General features: G+C 49.6%; 1 protein-coding gene across 2 annotated transcripts in view; it reads right to left on the reverse strand.

Annotated features, from left to right (window-relative positions):
* Positions 1-23,188, reverse strand: part of LOC144768509 (protein NDRG3-like) — a 355,018-nt gene that overhangs the window by 247,235 nt on the left and 84,595 nt on the right. For both annotated transcript variants that reach the window (XM_078652237.1, XM_078652236.1), the window contains exon 6: positions 9,000-9,062. In XM_078652237.1, coding sequence (XP_078508363.1) covers positions 9,000-9,062 — 63 coding nt within the window. The remainder of the gene's footprint in view (positions 1-8,999; positions 9,063-23,188) is intronic.

A 23,188-nucleotide genomic window follows, 5' to 3' on the forward strand; every position in this document is an offset into this window, starting at 1 on the left:
TTGAACCAAAGGTGGTGTCTTTGAAGGCTCAGAAGAGGCTCTCTTGGATACTTTCTCCTTAGAAGTGTGTCCTTTGCTCTCCTTTTCTCTTGGCTGAGGAGATTTTGAAGGACTACGCCCTGAAGACCCTTTAGTGGTCTTTTTTAGGGCCTTCTCAGGACGTTCCCCTGAGGAATGAGCCTGAGGAGATCTTGTTCTTTTTTGAGATCTCCTCAGGCTTCTTGGTCACTATCACTAGAAACCACCTCCTTTCTGGCCTTTATCTTCTGAAGCCAAATTAAAAGGCGTCCCTCACGATCTCTAAGGGTCTTGCTAGAGAAAGTGCGACATACCTTGCAATCCTTTGCTTGGTGGTCCGGATAAAGACAATAAATGCAGTCTTCATGTGGGTCATCAGTGTAGAGTCTCTTTTTAGAGCAGGTGGCACAGGCTCTAAAAAGACCCTTTTTCTCTTTTTCAGACATTCTATAGGATGTAGATGAGAAACCGGTCACAAAATTCTCCGGCCCACTCAGTCTAGAGCTAATCAAAAGTGATTGAGGAAATGCAATTCCCCCCCCCCCCCCCGAACTGAAGTAGATTCCCTGCCGGTGGCGACACAGACAAATCGCTTCCTCACATAGGATACATGACTGCACACAGCCATTTTCGTTAAATGGAAGGTAGTGGTGCTGGCCAACACAATTTGTATGATGCCCCATGAGATGGAAAAGAAAAGCCATCAGGAAAAAATGGACCGCTTTAAGCTGGAGCATTAAACCCCTGCTTCTTAATGTCATCCAGATTAGCACCCCAGCCCAGTGATCATGGAAGCCTGAGCCGGTCTGTGTGTAGTGGGGGAGAGAGTTTGGGGGTCTTGGTGGGGGGTGGGGGGGCATGAGGGGCTGTTAATAGGGTAACATGAATGTGTGAGTGTAGATTGTTATGCACAAACTAGGAAGCCTGCACCCAAGCCTAAAGAAGTCTGTGGTGTTTATAGGCATTACCTTCACCATATGCTGCAAAGAACCAAAAGAAGGCACAAGGCCATGAGAACAAAAAGGTGCAACACCGGCTGGACCATCAGACGACCTATAGTGAGACATCTATATAGTCGTCCAAATATCTGTGAAACTCACAGGAGGAGGAGAGATTTCTGGACACTCATGGTAAATCCCAGGTTGCGTACAAAAGTAACTAACTAGTGTTGAGACCCCACTGTGAACCTCAAGTAATGTCTGTGGGTGGGGAGAATTGGGAGGTTAAAGTAGGAATCCTGGACATCCAGGGACACCAACCAAGTTCAAGGTCAAATAATCCTGCAAGATGAATAGGTTCAGAACGCAAAGATCCAGGATACCCGTCTAGGAGATAAAGAAATAAAGCACGTAAAATCCCTTGCCCCAGTCTCCCAAAGGCAGAACTTCCATGGCCCATACTTTCCACAAGATAAGGACCTCTGCCTCCAGGACAAAGACATGAACCGGTTAACATGCTCTGGAGAAAGCTTTTTTTTGGGGGGGGGGGGGGGGGGGGGGGGGGGTCTTAGGTCTGTGGTGAATAATAGCAAGGTTAGCCCCAGTACATCACAAAAGATCACTGGGTAATCCAATTGATTCCCCTCTCACTGAGAAACAAAAATGAAGACCCAACCCTGCCCAGAAGATGATTTTGTGAAGCAGGGAGGGCAGAGGGATTTGGAGACAGCAGAGCGCCAACAACGGACAGTGGGTGCTGGATCATCATGTGTTGCCTCCTACATCCACTCATGCCTCGAAAGAAGTAGTATATTTCTGTGACGTTTGGATGAGCTTTTGCGGTTACAGTTGTCAGAACTACACAACCCTAGAATAACCACAGGTGAGGCCAGGCATGAGGTAGAAGTCAAAGCCCTGTTTTATTCAAACATTCAATGGAGTAATCTGTTAAACCCCTGAACAGCCACTCTCCAAAGGGAGTGTCCAGGAGCATAGCCTGGACATCTAATAGGCTATGTCTCAAAGATTCAGAGGCATGCACGTTGATGCAGTGTGGCAGTCATAACCAAATACGGAGCAACACGGACCAGCAACACTTCATAATCTGTTTCGATGCTTTTAAGTCATCATTCACCAGGTGAGAGAATGGCTTCTTATGCTCTGGCAAGAAGCAAACTTAAGTTCTGCTTTGAAGACAATAACTGTCAGACTTAAGTCACAGAAAGTGTAGGTCACCCAGAGGAGTCCTATCCATCAGGAGTTTGTATAATGCAGCCACACACCTGTGAGGGTTTTAAGGCAGGAGGGGGCAGGGGCTGCTGATCCATCTGGGTGTGGAGGTTCAGTCGAAGAGCCACGTCTTGAGGTCCTTCCTGAATTGGGTCAACGTGGATTGCCCAAGCTGGAGGGGCAGGGTGTTCCAGGTCTCAGCGTAGAGGTAGAAGGATCTACCTTCGGTTCTGGTCTTGCGGATCTGTGGGACAGAGGCCAGGGTGAGTTAGATGGAGCGGAGATGTCTAGCGTTTGTGTGGAATGCAAACTGTTAGTTCCGATATTCTGGTCCTATGTTGTGGAGAGTTCTGAGGTATGTGTGAGGCTCTTGAAGGTGATTCTCTTGGTGATAGGGGGCCAGTGGAGTTGGAAGTGTAGTGTTATGTGGCTGCAGCGGGGGATGTCGAGGACCCGTCTAGCTGTAGCATTTTGGACGTTCTGTAGTTACCTTAACTGTTTCTGGGTGACACCTGCAGAGTGCATTGCCGTAGTCTAGTCTGCTGGCGAGGAGTGCTTGGGTGTCAGTCTTACTAGATTCTGTGGGGGATCCAGCTGAATGTCTTTAGGAACAGGCACATTGTGTGGGAGCAGAATGAGAATACTGCATTGATTTGACGGTTCATTGTGAGCAAGGAGTCCAGTATGATGCAGAGGTTGCGTGCCTGGTCCGTAGGCGTGGGAAGGGTTCCTAGTGTGGCACGCCACCAGGAGTCGTCCCAGGCTGAGGGGGTGGGTCCCAGAATGAGTACTTCAGTCTTGTCTGAGTTGAGCCAGAGGCAGCTGTCTTTCATTCAGATAGCAACGGCCTTTATTCAGTTGTGAAAGTTGATTCTGCGCCTGTGGGTTCGTTGGTGAGGGAGAGGATCAGCAGGGTGTCGTTGGCATAGAAGACTATATTGAGTGGGGCATGTAGATGTTGAAGAGGGTGGGGCTCAGAGAGGAGCCCTGGGGCCCTCCGTAGCTGATCTCTGTAGGTTCCGAGAGGAACAGGGGTAGTTTGACTTGCTGTGTTTGGCTGTTAAGGAAGGATTGGATCCAGTCCAGTGCCCTCTCACGGATTCCAGCATCGTGGATTCTCGTGATTAGGGTGTAGTAGGAGGCATGTCAAAGATGGCCGAGAGGTCCAGTAGGAGGAAGGCTTCTGTTTCACCTCGTCGAGGAGGGAGCTGATGTCGGTGAGGAGTGCAGTCTAATGCTGTGGTTGCTTCGGAAGCCGGATTGGGAGTAGTCCAGGACGTGGTTCTCTTCGTTGAACTTGGAGAGTTGGACGTCAATGGTCTTCTCAATCACCTTGACAGGGAAGGGGAGGAGAGAGATGGATCTGAAGTTCTTGAGGTCTGTCGGGTCAGCGGAAGGCTTCGTGAGCAGGGGTTTGATTGCTGCGTGTTTCCAGTCGTTTGGGAAGTAGGTGGTTTTAATGGAGCAGTTGATGGTTCTGCGAAGCTGGGGGGTGATGGAGGTGGCTGCTCTATGGAAGATGAGGTATTGGAAAAGGATCTGATGGGGCTCCTGAGTGGATGCTCATCATGGTCCGGAGCGTCATTTGTGGTGAGTGGAGTCCATTTGAGCATGATCTATTGGGGTGCAGAGTGGTTGCGTGCAGTGGTGGTGGGCATAGCAGTAGGGTCTTGGGTGTGGAAGCGGTCGAAGATCTGCCTGATCTTGTGGTGGTAGAGGGTGCCAAGTTTGTTGCAGAGGTCTTGGGAGGGTGGGACATCCGTGGTCTCGCTGTAAGGCCTGGTGAACTCCTTGACGAGGGCAAATAGTTATTTGCTGTTGTGTGTGTAGGCGTTGATTAGGTCTTGGAAGGCCATTTTCTTTGTGGTTTTGAGAAGAAGGTGGTGTGCTTTGATGGCGGATTAGAAGGTTGCATGGGTTTCTGGGGTTGTTGTTCATCCATCTCTTCTTGAGTCAACTGCAGGTGCGTCTGGATTTGTGGAGGGCAGCAGTAAACCAGCTGGTTATCTTCGAGTGTTGCTTGCCTTGTGGCTGCGTTTTCTTGAAGGGTGCCAGAGTGTCGGCGCAGTTGGGGATCCATCAGGGAAGGTTGTGCCCTGTCGTGTTGGCATCTGTTGGCATTGGTGGAGTGGTAGTGCTGATGAAGTCAAAGAGAAGTTATTTGGTGGCTTTGTTCCAGGCTCTCCAGTAGGGAGGTGGTGTTCTGGTCACTGGGGTTGTCCAGGTGGAAGTTGAGGTTGTGGCATAGGATGTATTCAGTGGATGGGAGAGCCTGGGGTGCAATGAGGTCTGCAATGGAGTCAATAAAGGGCGGGCGGGGCTGGGGGGCCTGTAGACGAGGGTGCAGCGGAGGGTGTTGGTCTGGAACTCGAATTAAAGGTGTTCCATGGTTGTCGTTGGGTCATTCGGGTGAGTGGTCAGGAGGAGTGTGTTCTTGTGGATGATGGCAATGCCTCCTTCTGATTGGTCTTTGCGGGTGATTTTGTAGCCTGGGGGAATGCGATGGCTATTTCCGGTCCAGCTCAGGGGTTGGTCCAGGTTTCCACATAGAAGGCGATGTCGGAAGAGACAGTGTCGAGGAGGTCCCAGATTTCTGTGGCGTGTTGTGAAGGGTTCGCACATTGAGGAGGATGCAGTTGAGCCAGTCGAGTGCACTGTTGGTCGGCGAGAGGAACTGGAGTGTCGGCGTGGGCGAAGGTGTGGCAGCAATTCCTGCAGGCAAAGGGTCCATGGGTCTTCTACGAAAACGCAAGGTGGTAGGCATGCCCTGATCCTTATCCTCCATAGCCAAGGAATATGAATCCAAACTGAAAATTTCCAAGTGGGCAAAGATTCGGGCCCTGTGGAGGTGATCTCAATTTAGTTCATCATTAAATATTTGCCTTCACCTTCGCCACAGAGATGATATCCAGCTTCCCGGTGGCATTATAGACTTCGAAAGAGGCACTGTAGGGCCTGATCAAACAGAACCCTAGCTGTTATGACTTGATAGGGGTGGGGGTGTTCAGGCCAGGGAAAATGAAGAATTGGGAACAAAACAGATATTTAACCCCTTTGAGGCTGATGACGAGCTCAGCTCGTCATGAGTTTTACCTGCCGTGCGCTCATGACGAGCTGAGCTCGTCATGAACCGCAGGGTTTTTAAAACTTCAGCGCGCAGCGGGAAAAACCGCCGCGCGCATGAGGTTAACAGTCCCAGGAACAGGACCCCAGAGGGCATTCTCCTAAGACCTCTTCCCACAAAAAAAACTGTCATAGAAAGGAGAACTTACCTTTGGGAGAAGTTTTGCACTTGGGAGTCATCCTGCTTCCCTTTTTGTTTAAATCTTTTTATTAGCATTTTGCAAATTTTTAGGTAGACAATCCGAGAAATGCCTGTTCATTGTGAATAAATGTTTGTCAGTAGCACAGAATCAAGCTCTCAACAGGAGAGGATGTAGCAGATAAATTACAAAACATTGACTACAAGGATTCCAAACATCGCGCCTATCAGGAGGCGCATCGGAGTCAAAAAGTTGTACCACTGCTCGATGTGAAGATGAGTCAGACATGGTTCAAATTGCATCAACTGTGGACATCGGGTTACAACAAAATTAGGACAACATAAAACAAGAAAGGGTAGGAGAATCGCTTGAGACCTGCCGCCATGTCTAGTGCATCCGGGGGGGGATAGGGGGTGCTGGGAGTCTCCCGGCTTCCCTTAGCCAAAATAAAACTTGCAGCTCACACCCTAAAAGCCTTCCGGTGCATAAAGGTACAAGAGTCACAGGCTACTGTATTATGCTGTGATCCCAGACAACATAAAGCAGATATAGTGGTCCAAAAGGGATATATTCTTGCACCACTGTCACCAAGGGTTTAACTCATAAGTCCCTTGAGAAGATATTTGGCCTAGCTGATGTCCAACAGCTGAGAACTTTGAAAGACACCAAGAGGGATCTGCACCATGTTGAGAATGTTGAGAAACACCAGAGCACATGTTGGTGCCTTATATATCTAATTGAGGTTATGTCCAGTTGGTGGAGTCATGGCTGAAGCTGTGTTGCAACACAGACTTGAGTTCCACACAACCCCAGAATAGGAGTGCTGCTGGAGACCACGGTCACATAAGTGTCATTGGGAGATCTCTGCCTCAGTGACTTGGTGAGGGATGGTCTGATTCCCAACCAAGCTACCCAGTGTAGTCTCTCCTGCTTGGGCTGAGAAATCAACAAAAAGGAAGAGGGGCTGCTGCAGGATGCTTGAGTGATAGGACACCAGGCACTAGAGCTTTAGAAGACTGGATTCAAGCCAGTGACTAGATGAACTTGGAACTTGGCAATATGGCACAGGCTGTATTGTCTGGCTTCAAGTTTTCACATTTACTGTAAAATTTCTTCTTGCAACCCAATAGGTGGACTTTTACACTGCATCCATTGAGGAAGCAAGGGCCCAAAACTTTGAAAGAACGTCCTCAATGCTTTAAATACTGTGTGCAGCTCTGGTGGAGTAGCATGTATTCTTGGAGCTCAAGCTCCTCGCTGGTTAATAGTGGCAGATTTTGTCGACTGGGATCCTTTACACAGGAATTCCTTGTGCGCAAGTACATGGTAACTTAAAGTGGTTCTTTACGTCATTTTACCCATCAATAAACCAGTAGGTGGTCGAAAGCACCCATCCTCCTCTAGTTTTTAAATCTAACTGGATTCACTGACATACCACAGTAAAATCCCAAGTGCCAAAAAAAGCAACAGGACTCATAACAAAAATTTACAACCGTAACAATTACAATGTCAACAATAAAAATAATAAATGTACATGATAAAAATACAACTGCAGAAAATATCGTGCACCTTACATTTTTCCCTACAGATGGTGAACCTTCTTCGAGGTTTACTAACTTGATCCAAGCAAAGTTCTTTAGGTCTCCGTTTGGATATTGAAAAATAAGAGAAATATTTGCAGTGCAGCCAAGACAAAGAAAAGTTGTTTCTGCAAAAGCCATCCACTATTTGCAGATCCATTCCTTTAATCTTTGAGCTTAATTTTCTTCTACTTGCCTGACTGATGTAATTTTTTATTGATGCAATGCTAATTTACATAATGTTTAAATATTGTTGCTAATTCTTTCTAATTGATCGAAGAACATAGAATCTATATATATATATATATAAAAAGGAAAGTATGCCTGTCTGTTTGTCCTTTATGCATTACTACACCATTCATCCGATCGCCATGAAACTTTGGGAAGTTGTGGAGTACAATCCCGCAAAGGTTTCTGGCATAATTTTCTTTAACAAAATCGGCACCCCAGGGCCCTCACAATCTTTCGAATACTGATGTACGCACCAGACGGAAAAACAACATATTGTGAATCCACATGCACTTGAATGAATAAATAGAATTAAAACGCCATTCATCCGATCGCCATGAAACTTTGGGAAGTTGAGTACACTCTCGCGAAGGTTTTGGCATACATTTTTTTTAAATATCTGCCCCCCAGGGCCCTCATAATCTTTCGAATATTGATGTACGGAAAAACTAAAAATCTTGTATCCACAAGCACTCGAATAAATAAATAGAATTAAAACAGCATTCATCCGATCGCCATGAAACTTTGGGAAGTTGTTGAGTACACTCCCGCGAAGGTTTCTGGCATAAATGTTTTTTAAATATCGGCCCCCCAGGGCCCTCATAATCTTTCGAATACTGATGTACGCACCAGACGGAAAAACAAAAAATTGTGTATCCACAAGCACTCGAATAAATCAATAGAATTAAAACCACACTTTGAAATGTTTTCCATATTAAAATTAATAAGTTTCAATAAAAATGACACAATGTAAATTGAATGTTATCATAACGAGTTTCCTTGAATTTCCTTTTTTCGGAGATCGCAGCAACGCGCGACGGGTAAGCTAGTTTCCAATAAAACAGATATGTAATTCTTCATTGAGTATTAATGACTTTGTATCTTTCTCCATGCGCTCAAAGGTCAATTGGCGTGACAGATGTTTCCCAACTGGCAGCTACTGGCAACATTTAGTTAGGAGAACAGGTCATGTAATACATAGAGCAAACCTAATGCTGACCATATGCTTGCCTGAAAGGCCCCATGTAGCTCTGAATGCTTAATTTACCATACCCATTTGTGAAGTTATTGGTAGGATTCATTATTAACCAATAACATTCAGATTTGAACTTGTGCAGTACAAACCCCAAATTGGGTGATCACAAAAGACATGTGCCAAATACCATAAATCATGTGTTTCACATAGTGCCAGGAGGTAATTTGAGAATGCTGTGAAATCTCACTAGGTAGAATTAAATGTTGTAAAGAACTTCAGTAAGTTGTGTGGATAAGATACAATTTGAAGGCAGAGGTTTGTAAAGACTTTAGAAATGTTCAAGAGTTTTACTTTGATCTCTGAAAGTCAGCCAGCTTGTAGGGGCAATGCAAACTTCACCACTAGGCCTCCTTTAAATGAGCTTCCTTGGATTGAAGAAAGGAAAATGCTACAATTGCATGTGCAAACTAGAATATCTGTGGGTATACTTCAAGTAGGGTAGTTAGTACTCTATTATCCCCAGTGACATTTAGTGTGAAAGCAGACAATGTTTGAATTTCATGGTGTAATAGAATAGAAGGTGCTGCAATATTCAGTCAAAGATTAAAGAATATACAATTTTACGGAATGCAGCACAGCTATGGCACACTCCTTTCTAAAATGACAGCAACATTCACCTTACCGCACTATAAATTTGTTTTAGAGAGATAAACCTACACCCTTAGGAAAACAAAACCTACATTTAAGGGCACATGAAAGAACTTACTTTAACTGAGTTAAAACAGCAGGCAACATTTCAGCAAGTTCGTCCATTGTAGGGTACTGGTACCTGGAAATGTAAGTCAATTTACAAATCAGAAGCAATTATAACACGATGATTGCGCTAGAGATACATAAGGAACTTATTTTGATATACATTGCAACAAGGAATTGGGGCATAAGAGTGAATACTAATATGACCTAGAAATCTGTACATATACATTTATCAACTAGTTGATACACTCTGGAGGTGCCAGACATCTACAAAACAACAAGCACTAAGCAAGCTTACTCTGCCCAGTGTAATTTCATCCCCTTTCAAAATACAACCAAGAAACAATGCACATTCGTGGTTATTGACAACCACAGTTCTAAAGTCCCAAAGGCTACTGTTAGAAATGGGGGTCTCTAGTTGGCAGAGGTAAGTACCTTTGTCCAAACTTCCAAGTCAGGATAAGGGAGTTACACTCCTAAAATAACCGCTGCTCACCCACTTGGTAGCTTGGCACAAGCAGTCAGGCTTATCTTAGAGGCAATGTGTAAAGCATTTGCACATTACCCACAATAATACAGTGTAAGAACTACAAAAGGACACCACAGCAATTTAGAAAAATATTCAATATTGTTATATACTTGAAACAAGACCAAAATTGATAAACATCCACAATACATTACTTCGAAATCTTCAGTTATCAAAATAACCTTGAAAAACAGTTCCTTGAAGTCGATAGCTCCCCCCTGGGGCTATCACGGCATCGTGAACAAACAAAGCCATACAGTTTGGGCTGCCTCGGCATCGCGGGCCAGCTACGGTGTCAGGAAGACCGGCAAAACAATACCTTAAGAAATGCAGGGCGTTGGCGACCTCTCGCTTCCGAACGAACGGCATCCGCAGGCATTGCTCACCAAAGTAGGCCTCATCCACCCTCTCCTAGCCTACAGCTTCCAGACAGAGGCTCACCTCACTGACCGCGGACGGCCGCACAGCATTCAGGCTCGATTGGTCAGGGCCACAACAGTCATCCCCCGTAGCGGCCTGCACAGTACCCCTCTGCCTCACAAGGCACATCTAGGGGCTTGAGTTAAGTCAGAGGAGATGAAGGGACTACAGCCAGTCCTTACGTGGCCGCTGCCCCCTCCCAGACCCCCTCCCGCAGGCTCCAGAGGCCTGGAGTGCTGCGTGGTGCCTCTCCACTATCCTAACAGGGCTGCCGGCTCAGGGGTTCCCTCCTGTTTGTGTGATTCCGATGTTGACAGAATTTATGTACTCTTTTGTGAGCACTTGAGGGACAAGGCCCTTTTCTGGGTTTTTTCATTTATTTTTTTTAAAGACATACTTCATCTCAAGTCTGGACACAGGATAGTCCACTGATTTTTTTTGTTTAATCAGGTTTTCATGGTTTAAAAAACATCCAGATGGCGACACATGAATGCATAGTTTACAGGTATCTCAGCATTACATGGCACAGATATACATATATACTCCTAAAGTAATAAGGACGTTTGTAGCTCATAAGCCTGCTTGGGGATGACACAGGGAATCGTGTCAATGTTGCGCACGATTCTGCATGTAATCCTCCCAAGGAGTACATCCAGCCATCCAAACCTCATCAGGCTTACCCCTCTCTCCTTCCTCTCAAGTACCTAAATTCAGCAGTTTATTCCTACCTTCTAGGATCCCTCCTTACCAATTTATTAATCAGCCTAACAGTTTCCAAATGTCAAATACGTCAGAAGGGGTCCTCATGTTTGCCTAGGGAGCAATGTTGGGGTTAGCAATGCTGTGTAGGTGATTGCCATGTCTTAATAGTAGAATAAGTCCTCCGTGCTGTGTTCTGTGTCGAGGGACAGATTTATCTATCTATCAGGCCAAAGCTACTCTCCTCTATGCTAGCACCAGCACCGAGGCCAGACACCTATGCACTACTGCTACCACATCTCTTACATACCCATCGGTGCCATTAGTGGAGAGAGAAGCAACGGATAGTCAATCATGGACAACAGTTCTGTGATTCCTGTGCAGCAGTATGAATGTAAGGATGCACATAATCATGCCAAGAGCGGAAAGTCCACCACTGGGCAGCTGTACCTCTTGCATTAGGTATCTACCACAAGCACAAATGACTTCATGCCAACAGTTGTCCAGTAAAGTCTAAAGAGGAATTTAAAATAGTGCAGTCTGTGTCTAAGATTCGATGATACTTAAAGTATTTGTGTACAGCAAAACAACCATAGTTAATTGAACTGACTACTGTTAGTGGTGTTCAAGTGGCACTGGGAATACAAGAAACCAAACTCCTTCCGCCAGAGTTTGTGACAATCTGTGTAAGGACAACTAATGCTTGGGGTTTCCTGGTAGAAAGAGGTAGCAGGACCCACACGTGCCTGTACAGAAAAACAAGCATTGGCAAAGCCAATAGGTCTCACCTATGCAAGAGCTATTGGCAATGTGTTTTAGGCATGCAGTACATCAGTGTTACTGTTTAGCATGGCTAAGAGTTAGTGATGAGTAGTTGGTTGGGGTAGATTGGAGCAGAGTGGAGTGGGGTAGATTGGGGTAAAGTGAGGTAGACTAGAGTGGGGTACATTATAGTGGACTAGAGGGGGTGGGATAGATTGGCGTAGTAGATTGAAGTGGGGTGGATTGGGGTATACTGCGGTGGAGTGGGGTAAATTGTGGTAGATTGGAGTGGGGTAGATTGTGGTAGACGGTACTGTAGTGGGATAGATTGGATAGTAGTGGAATGGGGTGGAGTGTGGAAGAATGGGGTGGAGGGGAGTGTAGCAGACTGGGGTGGGTAGATAGGGTATGGTGGGGTAGACTGGAGTGGAGAGGATTGGCTTGGAGTGGGGTAGATAGGGTGGAGTGTGATAGATTGGGGTGCTTGTAGTGAAGTGGTGCAGGTTAGATTGGGGGTAAATTGGAGTAGAGTAGACTGCAGTGGGATAGCGTAAGTGGTGTGAAGTGGAGGGGTGTGAAGTGGAGGGGCGTAAAGTAGAGTGGCATGTTGTGTCATGGAGTGAGAGGTGTGGATTTACATGTTGTGCCATAGAATGGAGTGGCATAGAGTGGAAGGGCAAAGTACAGCGTTGTACAGTGGAGTGACGTAAAGTATGCATGGTGTGGTAGTGCACTGCTATTACAGACAACACATTTTCAATTTGAAATGACAATTACATTTACACCTACATAAAGTTTTACTACACACCAATGATATTGTACAAAACAAACAAAGTGCTTAATTTGTACTTTCCCCAATTTCTATACATTCCGAAACATCAGCACAGATCATTTTTAGGTTTCGCCTGGCGTCTGCTGCGCAGCAGCGTTCGCGCAGGCGAAATCTTATGTTAGAACAGTATGGCCGTAGTTCCGCCTCTCTCTTCCATTGGCTAGCTCCATAAATGGAGGCTAGCCATTGGAAGAGAGATCTGTCCGTCATTCACCGAGGCGATTTGTGGGCGTTCCGGCGATTTTTTCCCTCTCCGCCCCTTTTAAAACGTCATGCGGCGGTGGGCGGGTGTTTTTTTTCCCCCCGTGATGTTTTCGTCTTTTTCGAAGTGCCTTTAGCAGGAGTGGTTTGCGAGATTCAATGCACCCGCCCGATAGACGACTCCTCACGAATCTCGCCTAAGCACCCAAAAATTGTCTACTTCATCAGTGGACTGCAAGGTTTGTGCATAATGTGGGATATTTAGCTCCTCGTTCTCTCCTGTGGTGCAGGCTGTACAAAAAAACTCCTCCTCCCTCGCTGACTCCTGTTTCCGTCCCAGGTTCGGCCCCATTCGTCTCTTCGTTGCCTCGGGTGGCCCAAATTCTTGCCCTAATAACACCTCGCTCTTCTCAACAGTTGACCACTTCATATTTCGTTATATAGCGCAAACTCGACCCGAATATATGCGAGTTTTATATAGCGCGAGCTCGGCCCGAAGGTTTCGGAGCGCTTTACATTAGTACCAGTGGCATTACAGACGGACACATTCGTTTTTTTAGGCACCGGGAGATTAAGTGATTTGCCCAAAATCACAGGATGCTTGACCCTTTCGCCAAGACTCGACCCTGGTTCCTCAGCTTTAAGGTCTGCCGCTCTGGCCGTTACGCCAGACCCTCTACTTACCGTTGCCCTGAATATTGCCCCCTTCCTCTTGGTTCTTCCTGGAGTCAGGATGTGGTGTTACAGCGAGAGCTGCCCACAGCCGACAGTTGGGCGCTGCTGGGGTGGGCGCTTGTTGCAGGCCCCGCTCGGCGGCTCTGCTTTAAAAAAACGCCCGGGGGTGGCGTGAGAGTATGGGGGTGGTTTCTATGGTGATCTTTGCATGGCGGCTCAGGCACCGTGCCTCCCTGGGGACCCCTATAACGATCGCTGCTCTGCACCCCGGGATCACGCAGCCCCGAGTGGTGCACGGAAGCGTGCACGGGATGTGACGGGCAGGTCCAGTCAAGCCCACGTCGGTTGGATCCACCCGAGTCCGCTGGGTCATCTGCAGGTCTCTAACTTTACCCTTCGGCTTCCCCCGGGGCTCCGAGGAGCAAGGAAGAGCCACGGAGCATACAGGTAGAAGAGCGCTGTGTCCGCCAGAAGCTCCCGGTGAGTGCGGGCGTCTCAGCAGCTTCAGGGGCATTTTGTTTTCAGAGCCCACGAGGCTCTTCCAAAGCGGGGGCATTTCTTTCGAGTCCCCCACGAGGGACTCCCACGACCGGAGGCATTCATCTTCAGAGCCACGGAGGCTCGTGGGGGCATATTTGTGCTAGAGCCCATCTCTCTCTCGATCTATCTCCCCTATCCTTCTCTCTTTCCATTAATCCTCTCTCTCACACTTTACAAAACTGTCTTTCTCTCTCACTGTCTCCTTATCTCTCCTCTCTCTACCCATCTCGTCTTTCTTATTTCTTCTCTTTGTGTAGCTTAGTCTGCATTTTTTTTAAATAGCTCTCTTCTGTCTTTCACTGTTGCTCCTCGGTTTCTCTCTCACATGCAGCTGCAACCTTCCGTTAGGCCTCGTGATCTTACTGGTCACCCCCACAGTCCTATATAGGGTGACCACCTCACTCCAGGTAATCACGAAAACTACATCCCGTTTTCCGTGTGCCTCTGATGCCTGCTGCTTGTGCTCCGGTTTTGCGGCTGCCTCTGTTGCCTGCTGCTTGTGCTCCAGTTTTGCGTCTGCCTCTGTTGCCTGCTGCTTGTGCTCCTGTTTTGCGTCTGCCTCTGTTGCCTGCTGCTTGTGCTCCGGTTTTGCGTCTGCCTCTGTTGCCTGCTGCTTGTGCTCCGGTTTTGCGTCTGCCTCTGTTGCCTGCTGCTTGTGCTCCGGTTTTGCGTCTGCCTCGGTTATCCTGCTGCTTGTGCTCCTGTTTTGCGTCTGCCTCTTATCCTGCTGCTTGTGCTCCGGTTTTGCGTCTGCCTCTGTTATCCTGCTGCTTGTGCTCCGGTTTTGCGTCTGCCTCTGTTGCCTGCTGCTTGTGCTCCTGTTTTGCGTCTGCCTCTTTTGCCTGCTGTGAGAGATGCACTATTTACCATTGTGAAGCCTTTAATTGTTAATGCAATCGCTGCAGATATCTGTGTATGCAACCATATAGCTACAGAGTTTAATTCTGTTTGGTGCAGGGGGAATAGTGACTTGTGTGTTTTTAGTGGTACGAGGTCCCAGCCTGTGATAGAAAGAACCTTGAATATGTATGTCATTAAGTTAAGCATTACACACACTATAAGATAGGCTGCCACAAAGTGCACAAAAAGATTTATGTTTAATATAAAAAGTTTTTCCAAAATATAGATATGAGTAATGTGAAGACTGTACCTAGTAGAATTTTTTTTATAACTGTTCATTAAAAGCACACACTTCACAGCTCATCAGGTCACCTTTCAATACCTTCCCAAAAAAATAGTTTTCAAGTGACTCCATCAATTAAAGCCAGTACTGGCTTTCAAGCATACTTTACATTTGCAGACTTGTGCTTGCTCTCCTGCCCTGCTATTGGCATTGTAAATGAAAATGCCATTTATTTATGTTTAAAAAAAAAAAAACATAAATAAAAATAATGTCCTGAGCAATGCCAATAGCTCTAACTTCTGCAAAGGCGAAACCGTTGCATTGTAAATGCTTGTTGTAGAGTGCTACAAATAAATAACGCCCTACACCCTCTCCTCTCACGTGGGTATTCAGCAGGATGGTCACAAATTCTCACTTCAAAGTAAGAACGAAAATTAAACACCAAGCTCCCTCGGAAGACAGAGCTTGACATTTGACCTCCGTCTTTGAATGCATAGCAAATGTGACAGGATAAGAACAAGATTTAAAGGTATGTTTACAGAAAGCAATTATTAGGAAGGATACAGTACACAAGGGATGTTCAGATGAGGCACAAACTCAAGCAGGAAAGCCTAAATCAAATAAAGCCAGCAAATAGAAAGCAAGCAACTGAGTTGCAAACCTCCAAGCCAATAGTAAGAAATGGGTGAAATGCATTCCCAGGTTCGCTTTCAGAATGCCCACAAGAAGTAGTAAGCTAACCAGACAGTTGTGCTGTCTGATAAGCTTAGACATAAAAAAATATATATATTTCTAGAAGCGTAGCTTTAAAATTGTAGCAGCAACAAATATCTGTTCTCTCAGAAGGCGTCCCACATCGGAGTCAGCCAAATCTAGTCAACTGCAATCTTGCCTTAAGTTCTACAGCCAGGGATATCACTGGGATATTAATCAGCAGCATTGAGTATTGTGGTGATTTATCTGTGCAGATAACTAGGAGGTGTCAAGCCCAATAGGAGGAGAGGGGGTTGGCCGAACAGCTAGGGCAGTCGACCTCGAATGTGGGGAACCGGGTTCGAGTCTCGGAAAGGAGGCTGAACATCCTGCGATTCTGGGGAAATCACTTAATCTCCCTGTGCCTTACAAAAATGAATGTGTCCTCATGTAATGCAACTGGTGCTATGTAAAGCACTTTGATACCAAATTTGGGTCAGGTTCGCACTATATAAAACTCTGTCAAATAAATAAAATATGTACACAGCACCAAGTTTATTTCTTCCATACTCGTTGGAGGTGGCAGAGTGAGAAACATGCGGAAAGACACTGTTGAAGCAATCTCTCTCACTCCACTTTAAAATGTAGTGAGGAGGCCATGTGATACAAACAAGTAGCTTAATGTGTCTGAATTGTATAACTGTAAACCTCCCTGCCTCCTACCGCTTGGCAATACCAGGGTCTCAGACTGCAAATTATTCACCCAAAATAACTTGAACATTAAAGTGCAGCAGTTCTTGAAAAAGGGATGCTTTAGAATAAAGGATATGTTATTGTTCATGAAAAAAGAAGACTCAGAAGAGCTACTGTTTCCATCAGAGAACCCCGCTCAACCATCGGAAATGGATTTCCAATGTATTATATATACTATTGGACATTTTAAAACTTTGTTCATATGAAGGAGTTTGAAATTGAAGGCAAAAAAGTTGCTATCCTCATATTACTATGTGGGAGGGCTTAAATTCCTCCCCCGGAGCTTTTCGGCGGGGGCTGCTAGGATCGGAGCCGAGTCCGGTCGGGAGTTTTGGACGGAGAGCGGAGGACGAGTGCTTCTCCACGCCACCGACCAGAGACCCGGAGGGGTGCCCGCCATCTTGGAGCCCCGGGCCGCCGCTGGTATCGCCCAGGTTGCCCGGGCTACTGGTGCGCTCCCGGAGAGCCCCTGAACTCACACTTGGCGAAATTGCAGCGGCTGGCCCTCTTTTTGCCCCGGTGACCAGCGGGTGAGCAGAGGTGCGGGGTCCCCGCCGCAGATCGGGCGAAGAGGATCTGCCATTTTGCTGTGTCCGCCGGCCGGCGATATCGGCCCGGGGGCCGGGCCCTAAGCGCTGTGGACATACCTGCAACTACAGCCCTGAGGTGCAGAACGAGGGGGCCCAGCGGGCGGCTCCTCTGTGCGGCGTGAGCAGCGGTGGGGCAGCGGGTGCTTCACTGGACATCGGGACCCGCCATTTTGTGTGCTGCAGGGGCGGCCTACGTGCGCTGTGGAGCTAGCAGGCCCTCAGAGCGCTGCGGGGCAGATTCGTGGTGCTGGCTGTGTACGGCGGCGGAGGTTACCAGCGGCCAGCGGGGTCCGAGGCTCTGGACGGCGCCGACCACGGCTGCACGGTGTGTTGGGACCGGCCCGGGCCCCCCCCCCTGCACTGATCTGCCGGTTGCGGTGGAGGAGCGGAGCCCTCAGGGAAGCGATCCGACGAGGAGAGAGACCTGGAAGTCCGCAGGTGAGCGATACCTTCCCGGGGGGTGTGGTAGAAGCGGTCGGAGCGGTCCATCATCTTCAGAATCCTGGGAGACCGGACTTGGGAGGCCTGCTGATCTGCGTGGGGCCCCCTGGAGAGCTGAGGGGGCGATCTGTTCCCCGCTTTACATCGGGCCCCTCACTGTGGAGTAACCCGGCCCCGGGGGTGTTTGGACTGTGCTCTCGCCCCTCGTGGAAGCCACCAGTTGCGGAGCCTTGGGCCTGAGCGGACTGGACCTTGAACCGCCTTCCAATAGTTCTTTTTCTGGCCTGGGGCTGTGTGGGGCGGTTAGGTGTGGCACAGTGGTGGTCAGTGGAGCGGCTGACTGCTTACCCTCTGGGACACGATTGACTGGTGTGGGAGTCCCTCCTGGAGGCCTGGACCTTTGTTTTGTGGGAAGAGGGCCCTGTCCTGGTGCGAGGCTGGAGTCTGTGGTGGAGGGGGGGGGGGGCCTTGTTATCTCCCTGCTCAGATCGTCGGGAGCCGACCTCCTCCCCTAGTCGGCGGGGGAACTGCCTGCATTACCGGCTTTGACAATTCTTCAGAGATGACACGCTCCAACAAAGGCGGCAAGGCCGATTCGACTGCAACCCCCAAGGACAATACGGTTGTGGCCATGTGGGGCAAAGCAGGGGCGCCTGCGGCCGATGAAGGGTCATCCAGGGGTTCCGGGAGTTCTCCGCCGGTCACTCAAGCGTTCATGTCCTCCTTCATGGTTGAGTTGAAAGCGGAGATAGGTTCCCTGCGGTCCGAGGTTCACAGCTGTGTGAAGGAGCTTCGGAGGGAGGTGACGGACCTTGGAGATCGAGTTGATGGGCTGGAACGGAGAATGGACACGCGAACGGAGGACCAAGAACAATTGTGGCAGCGCCTGGCAGCCCTCGAGGAGCAGAACATAGAGCTCCAGGTGAAGCAGGAGCTTGACTTGGAGGATAGAAGTCGGCGCAACAATCTCCGCATTCGGGGCATTCCGTTGGGAGAAGAAGGGGAAGACATCATGGGCTACGTGGCGCAGCTTCTGCACGAGGTCTGGGGAGACGAGAACGCTTCACCCCCAACGTTGGATCGAACGCATCAGGTGGCTGCCCCGGCGGGGAGGACGGGACTCCTGCCGGATATCCTGACCAGGGTCCACTTTTTCACTGAAAAGGAGGCGATCTGGAAAAATGCCCGTGACAACCCGGATCTGAGATACAACGGCCATAAGATCCAAATTTTTCAGGACCTGGCACCCAACACCCTTAAGCGACGCCGCGCATTCCGGCCGGTGACTGAGAAGCTACGAAGCCTGGGCATCACTTACCAGTGGGGTCACCCCTTCGCCCTTATTTTTCAGTGGGAGTCGAAGCGCAGATCGGTGAGATCCTACAGGGAGGCGGCACAGCTCCTTCGACTGGCAACGACCCCTTTGCCGAGCCCGTCCCAGCCCCGCAGACAGAAGAGGGAGCCGGCGGGACCGGACTGGACCACGGTGCATCGGCATCGCCGTACCCCCCCTGCGAAGGGTTTCTCCCCTTCTCAGGCCAAGCAAGACATCATAGCCCACATACGATCCCTGGAGGGGGATAAGGCTGAGCTAGAGGAGGGCCCCCTCCCACCTTGATCAATGGACTGTCTCTTTCTTCGCCCCTGCTTCGGGGGGGGGGGGGATTACCCCGGACCCTGTTGGGCTCTGAGTGGGGGGGGGGGGGGGGGCAGAGAGACTCCTTCCTTTCATCCCTGACTCCGACTCTGTGGACTGCGGAGACGGCGGGGGTTCCCTAGCGGGATTCCCTTTGAGACCGTCACAATCCCCTCTTTGGTTTTGACCTGCCCCTTAGGGAGTGACATCCCGGAGAGCGTCCGAACCTGTGGGTGTAGGATGCCCTGTTATGGGGTCAGTGTTCTGCGGCCCGGTTGGCCGAGAGTGTTTTCTCTTGATGGACGGGCCTTATGGCTCTTAGTTTCTTTCCTCTCTCTTTCTATCCTTCTTGGTTTCCTACTGCCCTTTCTTTCTCTTTTCCTTTCTTCTTGTGGGGGCCTGGGGAGGGGAGGTAGACTGCGGGTGGGGGGTGTGGATGTACGGCTCTGGATTGGGAGTAGATGTGCTGAGAGTGGTATGATTGTTGTTTGGATCATGATAGGCTCTGCGACACCTTGGCGTGGCTATGAATGTGGCTAGTCCTCTGAAGATCATGACCCTTAACGTGAAGGGTCTTAATTCGCCCAACAAGCGCAAACAGGTCTGGCACTATCTCCTGCGGCACAATCCAGATATCATTTTCTTGCAGGAGACCCACCTTCTACAGGCTGACACTGGGCGCATGGCTCACCCTAGATACCCTCTTCAGTTCTGGGCAGCAGCGGACACGAAAACAGCAGGAGTGGCGATTATGTGCAGGGCTGGCATCAGGCGGGGGGAAGGAAGGCCCTTCCGGGGTGGCGATGGCCACTTTCTCAGGGTGAACGTCGAGGTGGGACGTCGCCGCTTAACATTATGCAACGTGTACGCCCCCAATCAGGCGCAGGATCGCTTCCTCCGGGACCTCTTGCGGGATCAGATACCTCAGGGCGGCCCATCACTAATTCTGGGGGGATTTGAACATGGTGTGGTGCCCAAAGATGGATCGGAGCGAGGGCTCCTTCAGTGGGGCTGGAGCAATGTCTCTGGCGCTTCGCAAGCAGATCGGTGACCTAGGGTTGTTTGATGCGTGGCGGTATTTCTCTCCGGATAAACGTGAGTACTCCTTTTATTAGAGTGCTCACCGCTCCTACTCTCGCATCGATTATATGTTTGTGTCCCATGACCTTGTCCAGGATGTAGTGGGAGTGGAGATGTCGGACATTTCAATCTCAGACCATGCTCATGTGGAACTGCTCTTTCGGGACCCGGGTGAGTGCCCCCCTCGGGAGCGGAAATGGTATTTGCCGCCAAGCATTCTTCGGGATGCAGCAAATGTTGAGGACATCCGTGAGGCCATTACCTCCTATTTTGAGAACAACGACTTGCCCGAGACGCCTTTCCCAGTGGTCTGGGACTCCTTTAAGGCCACGATCCGGGGCCATATTACGTCTCTTGTGATCGCGAGGACGCGTGAGGCGAGAGCAGTGGAGGATGGCCTGGTGAAGGACCTAAAGGAGGCGGAGGCGCAAGCCCGGGGCGGCTCTACCCTACAAACAAGACACCACCTGGCGAATCTTCGAGGCCAATTGCGGTTGTTGCGTACGAATAGGGCGGAAGGCTCCCTCTTAGCTTTAAAACAGACACATTTTGAGGGGGGAGATAAGGTTGGGAGACTCTTAGCGAGGAGGCTGCGGGTCAGGGCTGCTAAGTCCCATATAGCGAATGTACAGCTACCTAATGGGTCCAGAGCTGCGGCAGGTAAGGATAAATGTCAGGCGTTCCGGGATTACTATGCTTCACTATACACTGCGAAGACGCCGCCTCCTGACTTGGGGGAAGAAGTCTTGGAGAAGTATGGTGGGACAACATTGCGCCCCCACTCGGCGGAGCTCCTGGAGGAGTCGATAACACAGGAAGAGGTGGCCTCGGCTCTTAGTGAGCTCCACCTGGGGAAAACGCCGGGTCCTGATGGGCTACCGCTCTCCTATCGCCTGTTTCAGGCTCAGCTGGGACCTTACCTTCTCCGGCTCTTCAATTCTTTCACTGACGAACAGGGTCCCTCTCCGGATATGGGAATGGCGGAAATAGCCTTAGTCCTAAAGCCTGGGAAAGACCCCACACTATGTTTGTCATACCGCCCGATAGCTCTACTAAACACCGATTTTAAAATATACACCAAAGTGCTGGCGAAGCGACTGTACCCCCATATGCCTGACCTGATTGACTCGGATCAGGTGGGATTTATACGCGGCCGACAGGGGGCTGATAACGTGCGAAGGGTGGCTCACCTGGTGGGGAAGGTGCACCACTGGCAGATCCCGGCCTGCCTCCTCTCGTTGGACGCTGAAAAAGCGTTTGACCAGGTGGACTGGTCGTTCCTCCGGGCGGTCCTCTGCAAGATGGGACTTGGCCCGAAGATGGTCACTAGAATCATGGCGCCTTACGTTGCACCAAAGGCCAGGGTCCGTGTGAATGGACAGCTAACGGAACCGTTTAGCATAGGGAGAGGGACCAGGCAGGGCTGCCCTCTCTCGCCTTTGCTGTTCGCCTTAGCGACTGATCCTCTGGCGGATATGATCAGTCGGGCTGCGGACATCCACGGCATCCCGTTGGGTGGACAGGGCCATAAAGTGGTGCTCTATGCGGACGATCTCATCCTCACCCTCAGTAAGCCCCGGGAGTCCTTACCAGCAATCCATTCTACTCTTTGAACGTGTCTCTGGTCTGAAAATTAACCACAGCAAATCCTGGGCACTCAAGCTTACCGTCCCTAAACCCGAAATCCTCCCACTGGAGCAGATGTGCCCGTATCGCTGGACAGAATGCCACATTCGGTATCTCAGCCTACACCTGACCCCTTCATTAGATGGTTGGTCGCCAGTTAATTGGAGGGACTGCCGCAGATCGGTCCTTGAAGACCTACGGAGATGGAAGTCGCTAATACCATCATGGTTGGGTAGACTCAATGCAATAAAGATGTCCATCGTACCCAAACTCCTTTATTTGTTCCAGTGTCTACCTACACCCATCCCCTTACATAATATTCGGAATTTGCAGAAGGAATTAACCAACTTCATCTGGGGGGGGGGAAGAGGCCACGCTTCTCCCAAGCACTCCTTATGGCACCACGAGACCGTGGAGGGCTGGCGTGTCCTAATTTGGTGGACTATTATTCAGCTGCCCATTTGCGCTTCGTGGTTGAGTGGGGCACCAGAGAAAGTGAAATGGGGTGGCTTCACATGGATAGGACTGTAACCGCCATACCATCTGGGACCTGGCGTGGAACCATAAAGCAGGGCGTTCCCCGAGCGCCTACTTGGCGGTGCCCACGAAGACAGTATTGGAAATATGGGACAGAAAAGCGGTACGTAGAGGTCTCACGGCTTTTCCTTCCCCGCACACCCCTATTGAGGGCAACCCGTGGATTCCGCCGCCTTTCCGTACTACATCTTTTCGTAGATGGTCTCAGGGCGATTGCAGGATCCTTACAGACCCCTTTGATGGAGGCACCCTTAAGTCTTTTGCCCGCTGCAGGGAGGAATTTCGACTCCCACCTGAGGCCGAGATGCAATATCTCCAGCTGCGACACTGGGTCCTGACGGATGCAACGTACCCGGGGGCCACCCGAGACTTTACCCCGATCGAGCGCCTAGCCCGTTCTTGTGCCGAAACGAAGGGCTTGATCTCCAAGATATACCAGATACTGCAACATCCTCAGGTGCCGCCTTCACAGACCTATCAACAGCGGTGGCACACGATGTTAGGGGCCGATATTACACCGGCGCAGTGGCTTCGTCTGTGGCGGGATATCCCTAAAGTATACCGCAACAAGAAAACGCATATAAAATGATGACCCAGTGGTATTACACGCCCCAGCGCTTACATAAAATGTTTCCAACCTCTTCTCCCGACTGCTGGAGGTGTCGAGCTGCGCCTGGGGATTTCCTACACATCTGGTGGACCTGCCCCTTGATCACCGTCTTCTGGAAGGAGGTCCTGAGTCACATTAAGGGGGTCCTGGGGTTTCCTCTGCCTGATGCCGCTAGTACATTGTTGCTGGGAATCAAACCTGCGAATCCTTTAACACTGACCCGGAGTGATTGGACTATAGCGCTACAAATGCTGGGCTCTGCCAGACACCTCATTGCCCTGTACTGGAAGCAGACGGAGGCACCCCCTATTGCTGCGAGGTTTGCGAGACTCTGGCATGTCATTACTATGGAGTTACTCTCCGCTAGACTGCAGTCTCGCAATACACGCTTCAAGGCGGTATGGCAACCTCTGGTGACCTATTTGTGCAAAACCGAACATGCGCGAAGCATGCCCCCT

The sequence above is a fragment of the Lissotriton helveticus genome, chromosome 7 (genome assembly GCF_964261635.1).
Source record: "Lissotriton helveticus chromosome 7, aLisHel1.1, whole genome shotgun sequence".
NCBI lineage: Eukaryota > Metazoa > Chordata > Amphibia > Caudata > Salamandridae > Lissotriton > Lissotriton helveticus.